This window comes from Cibotium barometz, chromosome 45, assembly GCF_041138505.1.
Source record: "Cibotium barometz isolate CiBa-2024 chromosome 45, ASM4113850v1, whole genome shotgun sequence".
In the NCBI taxonomy this organism is placed as follows: Eukaryota; Viridiplantae; Streptophyta; class Polypodiopsida; order Cyatheales; family Cibotiaceae; genus Cibotium; species Cibotium barometz.
In genome coordinates this window covers 313,678-326,867 of record NC_141090.1, presented here as the reverse complement: position 1 = coordinate 326,867, position 13,190 = coordinate 313,678, and the positions used below count along the sequence as shown (strand labels likewise).

Here is a 13,190-nt window from a genome sequence, read left to right as displayed (position 1 = left end):
ATCACACTTATTCCTTGGGAGTTTAAAAAGCCTATTGTTAGGTTTTCTACTGTTATTGAAAAGATTCCTTCTAGCCCAGTAGTCATGTTCTCTATAGCATCTATCCTCCTCAACTTTAATACTAGCTTGACACTTAAAATACAGCTCAGTGTCATCAGCATCTAGTCCTATAGATTGCCTTTTCAGCAACAAATCTTCTAACAAGCAGTTCACTTTCTTCTCTCACCTCTCCTTTCCTCAGCCCTCAATTCACCCACAGCTCTAATGATCCCTTGCATCTCATTAGCAAATTGCTTCAAGGAGCCCTGATCCCTCTCTCATTTTTAGTTTTTTAATAGCTTCTTTTGTATATTTTACAAAGAGGGGGTCCTTCAAGAGAAGATTACTCATTCTCAAATTCCTTGTTGGGAAATGAGACAAATCCATATCAGTTCCATCAGAAAAAAACCAGCTCAACTTCAAAGGAAGATGATCAGAAAGTCTAGAACTACAATCCACTAGCACTCTCAAAGTATGAGGCACCCATGAGGCCTATTGACTAAAGAAAACTCTATCTATTTTTGAGGAGGAAGATAAATATTGAAGACTAAAATAAGTATGCCCCGGTTTGTCTCTCCAATCACCTAGATACCAACTATCCTTAAGCCCCATCCCTCTTCTAAGCTCTACCCATTTCCCTTTTTCCTTCCCTCCTAAAAGAACAACACTACCACCACATCTATTAACTACTTTTTCTACCATATTAAAATCCCTTGGCACAATAAGAAACATGAGCATTTCAATTAGCAATCCAATTCCACATATTGCTCCTAACTTTATGATTATGAGCCTCTTAAACATTGATAATCCATATTCTTTCACCATCTACTATAATCTCAATGACCAAATTCATTCCTCAGGATGAATAGCTGTAACATTAGGATTAAGATCTCTCCTAACTAGAGTCATGACCCCGCTATATTCTAACCTAACACCACCATAAAAGATTTCCAGATCCCTAAAGCTATTAATTCTAAATTTTCTTCCCAAAAAGGTTATACTCCTATACAGCCAAACAGACAGTCCCCACGACTTCACTAATTCCCAAAATAAAAATTAGTGCTCCTTCCTTCCCTCTCTTTCTCTCGCGCTCTCTCTCTCAACCTTCAAAGTCCACTCCCTCGAGACTCTCTCTCTCTCCCCTTTCAAGTCCCCTCCCATCCTTCAGAGTCGATCTGCTCCTTCCTTCCTTTCTCTCTCTCTCTCTCTCTCTCTCTCTCTCTCTCTCTCTCTCAACCTTCAGAGTCCACTCCCTCGAGTCTCTTTCTCTCTCTCTGTCTCCTCTCAAGTCTCTTTGACTTCATATTTTCCTTCATTCTTCTCTTTTCAAGCTGTGGAGGGTTTTGGCTGTTATATACGAGTGCATTAGTAAAGATTCCTGATGGTTCTTTAGACGCTTCAGTTCAGCCAGGCCTGGAGGAGTGCAGGTTAAGGAGCAGAGGAGGAGTGCAGGTTAAGGAGCAGAGGAGGAGTGGGGAGTGCAGGTGAAGGAGCAAAGGGAGAGGTCGAGTTTGCCAAACGGAGCAAGCAGACTGCCAAGTGTAGCACTGTTTGCTGATGTGATTTGAGTCCGACCTTACTTTTAAGGCTGGACCTTCGTTATTATTGGGGCTACGATTTATTAAGCACACCCATTTTACCACCATTAAGCACGGGAGTTATTTTTAGAGCAATTGACATTGAATAGTTTGATACAAGAGTAAAACGAACACACACATGAACCTCTTGAAAATGAAAGAAGCAGCTCCGTGCAATGGGAAAATGAGCGCGTTATGCCCTCTCTCCACTCTTTTTACTTCCACTCGTTATGCCCCGCTCTCTTTACTTCCACTTGTTAGCAACGATGTCTGCAAGATCGACAACGCGCTGGGAGTAGCCCCATTCATTGTCGTACCAGGCGACGACCTTCACCATATCGTCGCCCATGACCATGGTGAGGGAAGAGTCGATGGTCGACGACACATCCGAGCAGCGGAAATCCACTGACACTAGGGGTTCGTCGCATACGGCCAGGATGCCGTTCAAGTCCTTGCTTGCAGCCTCACGGAAGGCCGCATTCACCTCCTCCGCGAAGGTCTTCTTCTCCACTTGCACAACCAGGTCAACCACGGACACGTTGGGCGTGGGAACCCGTAGAGCAATGCCATTCAGCTTGCCCTTGAGATTGGGAAGCACCAACGCCACAGCCTTGGCGGCCCCCGTCGAGGTGGGCACAATGTTCAGTGCAGCCGCCCGCGCTCTCCTCAGATCCCTGTGGCTCGCGTCCAGCAAACGCTGATCTCCGGTGTAAGAGTGTGTAGTCGTCATGGTACCCTTGATAATGCCTGCGTACGGAAGATCACATTTCAGCAACGATCATCGTCAAATTCACGACCGTGAATAGCTTACGTCACAGAAAACACCATACGCACCAAATTTCTCATCGAGCACTTTCACGAAGGGAGCCAAACAGTTGGTGGTGCACGAAGCATTGCTAATAATGGGTTCTTCAGGGCTGTACTTCTCCTCATTCACTCCCACCACGTAGGTAGGAATTGCCCCCTTGCCAGGGGCAGTGATCAGCACCTTCTTAGCTCCTGCAGTAATATGCTTCCCTGCACCATCGGCATCCACAAACACACCAGTTCCCTCTATCACAAGATCGATTCCCAGAGCCCTGTGCAATTCACGAATTCAAACGTAAGAAACACATGATCCCCAGCAACGAAGGACGACTTACGACTGCGCAACAAGATACCCACCGCCAGGGAAGATTAACAGGATTCCTGTCAGACACCACCTTGATGACCTTCCCATCGACGGAGATGGAGTTATCACTCGCCACCTTCACATCGGCGTCGAAGGTGCCAAGCATGGAGTCATACTTCAGAAGGTGAGAAGCCTGCTTCACACCTCCAGTGTCGTTGATGACAACGACGTCCAAGGGGGAGTCCTTCCTCCCGTGCCAGCAGCGAATGAAGTTCCGGCCAATCCTACCGAAACCGTTGATAGCCACTTTGATCTTCGCTTCAGCTACGGCCCTCTTCTGCCCAGAAGAGCCGGCCTGCAGCGACGGGAAATGGCGTAAGAAACACACAAACACCCAAACTCAGAGTAAAAGCAAATCGTCAAATTACTTACCGCTGCGGTTTGTGTTGCCACTTTCAACACAAAATCCTCGCTCTTCTTCGAAAGGGGAAGGCTGCTGGAGCATCTAAAACCCGCATAGTCGGAGAGGGCTCTACCGGAAGCCTAACACGACATGAGAAAATCCACATCAGACCAGGGAAACCACCCACCACACTGTTCAGACCAGGGAATCCACATCAGACCAGGGAAACCTCCCACCACACTGTTCAACTTAAACTCCTGCGCCGTTACCATCACTACGCTCAGTTATCAATACCTGTGAACTGGTTATCGCAGATGAGGAAAGTGAGGCTGCTGCAGCAGGCGCCATGGCGACACTGTACAGCTGCAAGGAAACCAGAACTTTTCACGCTCAACCCGATTAATGGCGACGCTGCTGCGAAGAATTCAGCTGAGGTAAGTAATGGAGGCTAGGAATTAGCATATAGGCAGGTGGCACACAGTCATCCTCATTACCCACCACACACGCCTCACCCTCGAGGTTGGGCCCAGGTCTCCACATGGACTTCACAACCATCCATTGCCTCCCACAGATAAGGTCCCCACAAATTATTCACGCTTGCAAGCACCGTCGATGTGATTCTCCATCGAATGGCTCGGTTTTGCTAAGGCTTTAGGATTTCTGAATTTATGTGGCTAGCGATGTAGCACAGCGACCTCAATATCTTGTCCGTCCCTCGTGGATTTTTTTTCTTTTTGGCGTGAGCAAAAGAATGTCACATGAATGTCTACAAAAGACCAAACGTTTGTGTAATTTTGAGTAAATATTATATTTTATAGAACTTTGCTTACTTGAAGTTTTAGTGCTGATGTTGCTTAACTGGTTTAGGGTATTCATCATGATTGTGTTTAGGTATCATCTTCCCTAGTTTAGATTAGAATTAATCATGTTGTTGATATATGATTAGTGCACTTTCCTCACCATGGGACCTCAAGTTTCAACATGGTATCACAGCCAAGTCTCTTGCTCCATTCACCTTAGCATTCACCCTTTCTAGCATCATTTGCATTAATCTTAGTTTATTAGTTAGCATTACTCACTGAACCCCAGCCTTATCCTTTACTTAAAAGAGAGGCTGAGATTGTAAAGCTTTAATCTCCCTATCCTCTTGACCATTACGCAAGAGCTCTTAGGCACATCTTCCACCTTGGTATGCAACCACTCGCACCACATAGAATCATCAAATTCACCTTCTATCAAGCACATTCGCTGTACTGCCGATTTCTAGTCTTTTGCGCCATTCTGCCTCTACACAACGAATTGTGACAAAAGCTCTTTGCTGTGGCTAGAGCATAGTACAAGGCACCTACAACTCGAATCTCATCGATTTCATCCACTCACCGAGGAGAAATTGCAACAAAAAAACCAATCATCGATTATGAGGGATTTGCACCAAGTTTGCACCAAGATTGAGCTGGTTATTAGACTCATTGACAATCCTATGCTCCTCATCAAGAGGAAGAGTGTAATGCCAAAAGCCCCATCATGGCTTCCACCAATGAGCTTAGTTGGAGTCTCCAATGTTCAGCCATATTAATCACTATAATTAAGCACTAATCACTATCATTAGTGTAGTATTTATAGAAATTGGACTAATTAAAGTTCAAATTATAAAATAGGCATTGTTGTGGGAAATCATCTCTTGCATCAAAATTCATCTCATCCACTTACATTACTCAATTGAAGAGTTTTTCATTGCCAATCTTGTACTGGGTCTACACACTGGTTGTGAATTATTATCAGGAGAAAAGACCTTCCCAACCTTCTCATTGCATATTGTAAAAAAGGGATAGACACTATCGATACTATCAGTAAGACCCCCTTATCATACATGATGGAGAAACTCACGTTAGAGTAAAATAAGTTTAATGGGGATAATTTTTACACCTACTGGTAAATGAAAACCATGTACACATTGATGGGAAAAGGGCTATGGGATCTAATTGAGCCTAGTGAAGATAATGATAGCACATCACTTAACACATTTAACAATCACAAAGCACTTGGCATAATAGCTTAGAGTTTGGGAGATGAAATCATACATCACATTACAGGGATAAAAGATTACAAGAAGAAGGCATGGGAGGAACTTAACAAAGTCTTTTGGAAGCGAAACCAAGCACTCGAAGATTAACCTTTTAATGCAATTTTACATATTGGAAAAAGAAGAAGATGACACAACGGCGGTTCACATCAACAAGTTCAAGGCACTCAAGCAATAACTAGCGGGAATCAAGAAGAAGATTGAAGAGAATGAAGCAGTTGCAATTCTTCTCAACATTGTCGATAAAACCCCCTATGATGTTCTTGTGTTCACACTAAAAAATGTTAACAAAACTCTAGTTGAAGTTGAGTCTTCACTACTTGAGGACAAGTCTAAACTGAAAAACACATAAAATGGCACTCAAGGAATTAGTCAAAATGCTTTGTATGAAGGAAAAGAAAAAGGTGTTATATGTAATCACTTTGGCAAGCTTAGTCACATCTTTGCAAATTGTCGTTTTAAAAATAAACCAAAACAAATTTGGCTTGTGAAAGTATTGGGCCCTTGGAAGAACATTGCTACTCCAAACAGAATCAAGAAAACAACTGTGTGTGAAAGATGATCACTTTGTGGCAGAAATGATGCCTCTAGCTCCAAAAATCTTCTCTAAAATCATTGTTTGTCCTACCCTCTGGCATCGATGATGTAGCCAAGGTAGAAGAAATAGCCAAAATTTATAAACGCGCTCTTGGAAGAGACCTCTAGACCTCAATGATAGGTCAAGTGTCTATCAAGTGGGTGACCTCACTCTTAGAGACGACCTCTAGGTATCAAAGATAGGTCAAGTCACCCTATAAAGGGGGGGTGTTGAGATTTGAGGTGACATGTGAGCTAGAGAGAAGAGTTGAGAATTATCCTGCATTAATGTACAAGAATGAGTGTACCTCCTCATATAAAAGGGGACCATTTCAAGAAATAAAATATGAAGCAAGCTCTCAAGCCTCTTTATGTGAGTAGTAACTCAATCTTTAACCTAATTGAGCTTGAGTCTAAAGCTTAATTAGTTCATCTCCATGGGAGCTTGATCCTCAAGTTTCAACAAGGTCTTGTTGCTGCATCTACCCCACTGACAATGCCGAGGATGCAAATTTCGCACATGATTGCTATACCTTAACAGTCACATGAAGTGATTTGCCTACTTCTTATTGTCATTGTCAGATGATTGGAACTTTGATTCAGATGCAAAATTGTCATTTGGTGTTGGTTTATCTGATGCAGTGGAAGAGGCTAATTGGGCTCATTATTGTATGATGTTGCTCTACTAGTCATAGATTCTGGTCATGATCCATGCTTTGATGATTATGCTTTATAGAAATTGTTAACGGAGTTTTCTCTATGGCTATTGCATTTGAGGGGGACACATGTGGTGTATTCCTATTGGTGATGTGCTTGGTCACTTATGCATTTGACCTCTCAATTGTGGTATGTCTTGGAGACATACCTTTATCTAGTGATGCTTACTAGATGTATTTTTTTCTTTCCTAGCTTCTTGTTCAAATTGTCTCCCCTTTGCAGCTCATTTACATGGATGGTCATGGTGTCAGACTGTTACATTGTCTTCAGTGTTGCTGCCTTGTCACTATGCATAATTCAGGGGTTTCTCTACATTAATCTGTGTGGGATTACACATCTTTTTTCTTTTGCCATACACACCACAGTGCATGGTGTTATCGAGAGGTTGCGTTATACTCTTATATTAATGGTCGAATGTATGCCTTGCTACCCCTAGTTGACAAATTTGTTATATCAGCCCATTTCCACTGTTGATTATCATCTTATTGGCTTGACCACCATCGACTAAGGCTCCTTTGTTAATGCATTGGCATTTAATGGACCTTGATGGCTTATGCATTGCTGTTGGAAATTGTGCCATAGGACATTGTCCATAGTGCTTACACCTTGATGCCATTATTTAGTACTGGTGTTGACTCCGTTGAGCCTCCTTTGGCTCCATATCAACCTTTTGTCGCCCGCTGTTGCTAAACTGTTAGTCAATTCAATAGCCCAACTTTCTTATATTGCTCCAGATCAGCCACACTTTGATTAGGATGCCATGGGTGATACATTAAATGAAGAGGATGCAGCCATTTATGACTCATAGAGTTCCCCACTAACACAGCAAGCTGCCTACACCTATGTTAGGTCGGACACTATTATGGCTCACCCTAATTACCCTCCTTGAAACACATCCAAAAAGAGATTACCTAGTGAACTGCAACAACTGTCGCTGTGAGAGGATCTTTCCAATGGTCGACCTTGTAACTCTTGAGGTCTCCAAGCTCTACAACTCCTTGAGAAGCAATTCCACCGTGTCTCCCCCGTGAGCGTTGTCACACCGCCGCGTTGCACTACGGGTCCTCGTCCCTCCTCTCACCTCACTTCACTCACACACACTCACTAGCATGCATTAGGGAGAGATATTAGTAAGAGGATTAGCAAGAGCAAGACTCAATTACACAATGGGAGATTATGTTGTATTATGAGAGAAATTCACTTATATACATGGCCATAAGTGTTCACACTCACTTAAACTGTGGCCGATTGAGCACTTTAGGCTCATAAGAGGCATAATGCTATTATAATGACTACTCTCATAATATATCCATGAAGTACATCACTTAGGACTTCATCCTATCTTGCTACCACACGCTCTTGAAGCGGGAATCGCCATAAATACTCCGTCACACCATTACGGGCGTCCATCCAAGTTGTAGCTTTGGACACTATTGCTTCATATCTTGAATGTATGACCCTTTGGTGTATCTATCGTGACTCCTTGATGTAAAATAATGGCGGTAGCTCTTGTTAATCCTAGAATTGGATTAACATCCTCCCCTTCCTAATGGCGATCACGTCCGCGTGATCGCGTTGAAGACCTTTGTGTGGGGAGAATGAACAAGCTTTAACATCCTCCCCTTCCCAATGGTGATCGCGTTGAAGATCTTTGTGTGGTGAGGAGAATGAACAAGCTTTGTTGATGGCTTTGATGTTAAATGACGTTCAATGGTCTTTGTTCCTCTTGAAGGAATAAGAAAAGATAGTTAATGAATGAAGAGGTTAGTGGTGTTTTGGGAATTCCTAACGGGGTGGGGGGTGGAATTTTTTGCGAATGATTGTATTTTTATATTTGTGTGAGCCTCTTTTCTTTTTTTTTTTTCTCTATTTTTTTGGGCTCAATTTGTTTTTGGCAATCATTGGCAAGGTTACATGTGATTTTTGTTAGTGGGGACACTAAGAGGTGTTAATAATGGGAGAGAAGAGAGAGAAGGAACCAGAGGAATGTAGACTTAATCATCAGAACGAGATGGTGATTCTCAGTTCCTCATTTGATTCATTGAAGTGACATTCATCATTTGAAGTAATTGGCTTGTGATGAGATGATGTCCCTTTGTGTGGAAGTATTCTTATCGAATGTTGCTGAGAAGGACCTATTCCTGTCTTCTTTTGCCCATGTGCTTTTTATGTTTTTATGTATAATTAAGTGCTCTTATGAAGCGGATTTACATAAAGTACAAGAATTGATTCATATAGACCCTTATTGAACTGCTATGTGTTGAATTAGCCACTTGCAGGTGGTGAGGATTGAAAGAATTACACCGACTTGCGAGGCTAATATAGATATCTTCGCTAAGGGTTGAAGATCATTGATTTGTGAAGATGGTGGCATCGTTTGGAGAGGTTTGTAATTTGAAGGAAAACTCCAGGTGATGGGTTGTACCATTAGGCTTTCGCCCACCATGGCCCCCCCATCCATAGATGTACCTGGAGGTGTCGATGGTGAGGTGTTGGTGCAAATGTTCTCTAGTGCGTTGGTGCCAGCTTTGCGATAGTTTCTGGGACTTTCTAGTTTTTATAGGTGATTCATAGAATCTTACACCTTACTTGTCACACCTATGAGCGATTTGTTGTGCAAGAGAAAATCCCTTACAAGTGGACTGCTATGCGATAAAATAGATTTGAAGAGTTGCAACAAGCTATTTCAACAGCTCCAATTATGAAGATAGTTGATCTTGAGAAAACGTTTCACTGAGAGACCGATGTTAGTAGCATTGCTCATGATAGGGGCTGTGCTTAACCAAGAAGGTAGACCTATAGCTTTTGAGAGTAAGAAACTCTCCCCAACCCAGTAGAAATGGCCAATACATGAACAAGAGCTGTTACATTCCCGTAACGCCGCTAACTACGGGCGTTACCACAGGAGGGGACGGCCTCTGGCTCACCACCCAGCCATAGAGGAAGAATGAGGATTGCCCCTCATCCCCTAGGCTATATAGTGTGTGGCCTGCCGTTCACACTAGCCTGGCCGCCCATGACTCCGCATGGGCGTCCTCTCCCACTGAACCCCGGATATAGCCATCCGGTCTGCCGCCGTCGGTCACAGGCGTTACAGCCTACGTGACATTACCCCCCCCCTTATGAAGAGTTTTTGTCCTTGAAAACAAACTGGAAATTGCACTACGGCGTTCCCAGCTAGCTACCTCCTCATCCCTATCTGTCCATTTAAAAAGTACCTTCTGGTACACTTTATGTCGGGTTTGTCTGTCTCAATACCCAAGAATTCTTTCCGGTTCATGTGGTATCTTTGGTGGAGTGATCAATTCCACCAAATATCTAGAGAAACTACGTTCTCTATCCCGTGAACTGATTTCTTCAGTTTACTAACATGGAAGACAGGATGAACTTGGGAACTCTCTGGTAACTCAAGTTTGTAGGTTACATCCCCAATCTTCTTAAGGACCTTGAAAGGACCGCAATATCTAGGAGAAAGTTTATCACACTTTCCCGTTTTCATGGTTGCTGACTGCGTAGGAACCTTTAAAAATACAAAGTCACCTTCTGCAAAGGTCACTTGTTTGTGTCCTTTATCGGCAAATGTTTTAGCGCGATCCTGTGCGCTACGAATGCTCTCACGTGCGGCTCTGAGCATATCATTCATATCTTCAAGGAAATCCTTGATAGATTGAATCTTCTCCTTTTCTAGGCCTACAGCCATCAGAGATCTCGGCTGGAATCCATACATTAGCATGAATGGTGTAAATCCAGTCGCTGAGTGTTTGGAGCTGTTATAGGCAAACTCCAATAAGGGCAAGTACTCTTTCCAATTAGATTGCTTCTTACTAACATAAGAACGCAACATATCCTCCAGAATTTGGTTAATTCTTTCAGTTTGACCATCTAGACTCCGGATGATCTGCCGTACTCATACTCAGAGTAGTATCCAACTTTTTGAAGATTTCCCTCCAAAAATGACTGTTGAACTTTCTATCTCTATCCGACACTATATGTGCCGGGCAGGCCATATAGCTTGTAGAGATGTTCAATAAAGAGTTTTGCCAACTCTGGCGTTTTAACAATTTTCTTCGTGGCAATAAACCTTGCCATTTTAGTTAACCTGTCCACTACCACCCACACCGAGTCATTCCCTCGACTCGTCTTGGGTAAATCGGTAATGAAATCTATGAAAATGCTTTCCCATTTCCCTTGAGGAATCTCCAACGGATGGAGTAGTCCTCCAACCTTAAGACGTTCATGTTTATTGACCTGGCACTTACTGCATTTCAGCACATAAGTCTGGACGTTCTTAAACAAACTAGGCCAATAAAACTGTCTTTTTACTAGTGCATAGATCTTCTGAATCCCAGGATGACCCGCACTTGGACTATCAAAACTATACCCCGAAGACTCGGCTAGCCTCTCCAGACTAACTCTCACCTCGCTACCCTTACGGCCAGTCTCTCCGGACTAGCATTACGTGTCGGCGAGGAAGGTGGGCGAGGCTGTGACAAAGTGCGTACGCATACAGCGCGCCAGACCTCTGTAAAGACAGGATCATGCTCACACAAGCCATGATTTGGTATTTCAACCAAAACCCCAAGGCAAATTTCATGCCTTGATTTTGCATCATGTCATTAGCACAGAAGCTAATGTACTGGAGAGCATTCTAGTAGCGCAAGTTCTTAGACTATGCTACTAGATATTTGTAGACTACGCTACCATGTTGCATCACCAACTTGTTAAAACTTCTCCTTGGAAAGCTCTACGGCCATAGGAGAAATAAACTAGAGCCAATCTAATCATGCATCACAAGGATTAGTTCCAAAGCTGAGAGATACTTCTCTCTTCTAAAGAGTAACATCTTTGCACAAGCATATGCTCTAGAATTTTGTTGAGTTTCTAACTACCATCAATCTACGGATGGTTAAACTCCACTCTAACTCAGAGTAAATGTAAGTTTTGAAAATTTTCCTTCAATATAACAATCAAACTTCCTATCTCTTATGCCATACTATATCTGCTGTGCGGGCAGACCATATAGTATGTGGAGATGTTTGATAAAGATTCTTGCACCACTAACGGGTGTCTGGAGTTACATCCAATCACATACAACTCTTTGTTGCTATTACCAGACACATACCTTCAAGTATTGTCTGGACTCACACAACTATTCGAGTTTATGTGATATTTGAGGATATCCCTCCTTTCCCTCAAGAAAGGTTTTTGTCCTCAAAAACTCTACTCTCAAGCGGACTACGCGCTAGCGTCATAGGTCCAAGAACAAATCTAGACCGTGTTTAATATCATATGTTATATTCTTGAGTCCTTCCAAGAAACTTTTAAACATCTTGCAACGAAGATGTGGTATAGTGTCTACGCACATATTGTGGTACTATTGATAAAATGCTTTGCAACAGATCAGTGGTTTCACACTTGTAACAAAGTGCTTCATTGTTGCATATTATTACCCTTCATAAGCGGTTACACACTTATGAATCATTTGGGTGGGTTGTACCATCTATCAAGAAAAATTCCAAACTACTAATAACCACATTATCAATCCACAGATAATGACTGAGCTTGCTGCGAAGCCATAGGTTGCTAGATAATTGATGGTAATTACACAAGCCCAATGTCTTATTACATCATACATTCAATATAAATGCAAACATCACAGTACTTCGTGATGATGAACTTAGGAATTTCATCCTATCCCTGTTTGGTGTTGGTATGAAGTATAACTATGAGAACATTATTTGCTGCCTCCTCATTATAGCGGCAAAGCTACCTACCCATCACAGGTGGCAATCTCTACCAAGCTATAACCAATGACAAGCAAATAAACGAGTACTCTTGTAAGAACTTCATAACCATATCTCACACCAAACTCATAATCACTACGGATTAAATGCTAGGGCTTGCAAAATTGAATGTTATCTGATAGGTAGAAGGGATCATCAAACTACGGATGACCTCGACAACTCACTAGGACTAGTGATGTGTAACTTTTAAGTTACTCCACTCTCCTTGCTTATTCCATACCATCGAACAAATCGGTCCCTCGATTTGAGCAACGTCAACATATTTATGAGTACCTCGATACTCATGGATTGTGGTTCGGTAATTTAAAATGTTGATCTAGAGTATCTTTCACTCGAGGATCTTAATGTTATTAGCAGTTATGTATTAGTAGTGAGTAACTACGTACCCACTATCATCACACTAGGAGCTCCATACTAGTTTGTGAGTAACTCCGTACCCATGGCGTACCTCCCCTGAGTGGGAGTACCATATACAACCATCTATAACAAGATGCTTAAGTCACTTGCTGCTAAAAAGTGACTACACAAATTGACCCCTCCATTGCACATTGCAGTACAATCTCTGGTATTACAACACGAATTTTTGGACGTCCTTATCATAGAGGTCAACTTAAAAACTAGTGCATAGGTCTTGTGGAGTCTCGGCTGACCTAACCACACCACTGGTGACTTCCTACAAAAAATGTGGCGCCGAAGTCACCACCTATGTACTTTAACTCTGTAAAGTACATGGTCTTCATCTATCATCTATGGAAAGTTGTAAAACATTCCTGTGATGGATTTTTATCACCCTAAAATTATTGTGTACTATTTTAGTGTGAAGAGCTTTTTTCCTGGGTACCATGGTTCACCCCAAGCTCATCTTTTGCTAAATTCTCCG

General features: G+C 42.5%; 1 protein-coding gene across 1 annotated transcript; it reads right to left on the bottom strand.

The window, feature by feature from the left end:
* Positions 1-1,692: 1,692 nt before the first annotated feature.
* On the bottom strand, positions 1,693-3,694 carry LOC147612288 (glyceraldehyde-3-phosphate dehydrogenase A, chloroplastic-like). Its single transcript, XM_086782899.1, has 5 exons — positions 3,425-3,694; positions 3,160-3,270; positions 2,781-3,082; positions 2,451-2,695; positions 1,693-2,363 (listed from the first exon to the last, which is right to left on the bottom strand). Exons 1-5 carry the CDS (start codon positions 3,476-3,478, stop codon positions 1,861-1,863), a joined length of 1,215 nt encoding a protein of 404 aa, XP_086639025.1. The 5' UTR covers positions 3,479-3,694; the 3' UTR covers positions 1,693-1,860.
* Positions 3,695-13,190: the final 9,496 nt, after the last annotated feature.

Bases quoted from the DNA above. Each gene is read 5' to 3' on its own strand.
- LOC147612288 (XM_086782899.1), bottom strand. From the start codon at position 3,478: ATGGCGCCTGCTGCAGCAGCCTCACTTTCCTCATCTGCGATAACCAGT. The intron at 3,271-3,424 runs GTATTGATAACT...ATGTCGTGTTAG, and splicing joins CTGCGATAACCAGTTCACAG to GCTTCCGGTAGAGCCCTCTC. The intron at 3,083-3,159 runs GTAAGTAATTTG...CCGTCGCTGCAG, and splicing joins TGGCAACACAAACCGCAGCG to GCCGGCTCTTCTGGGCAGAA.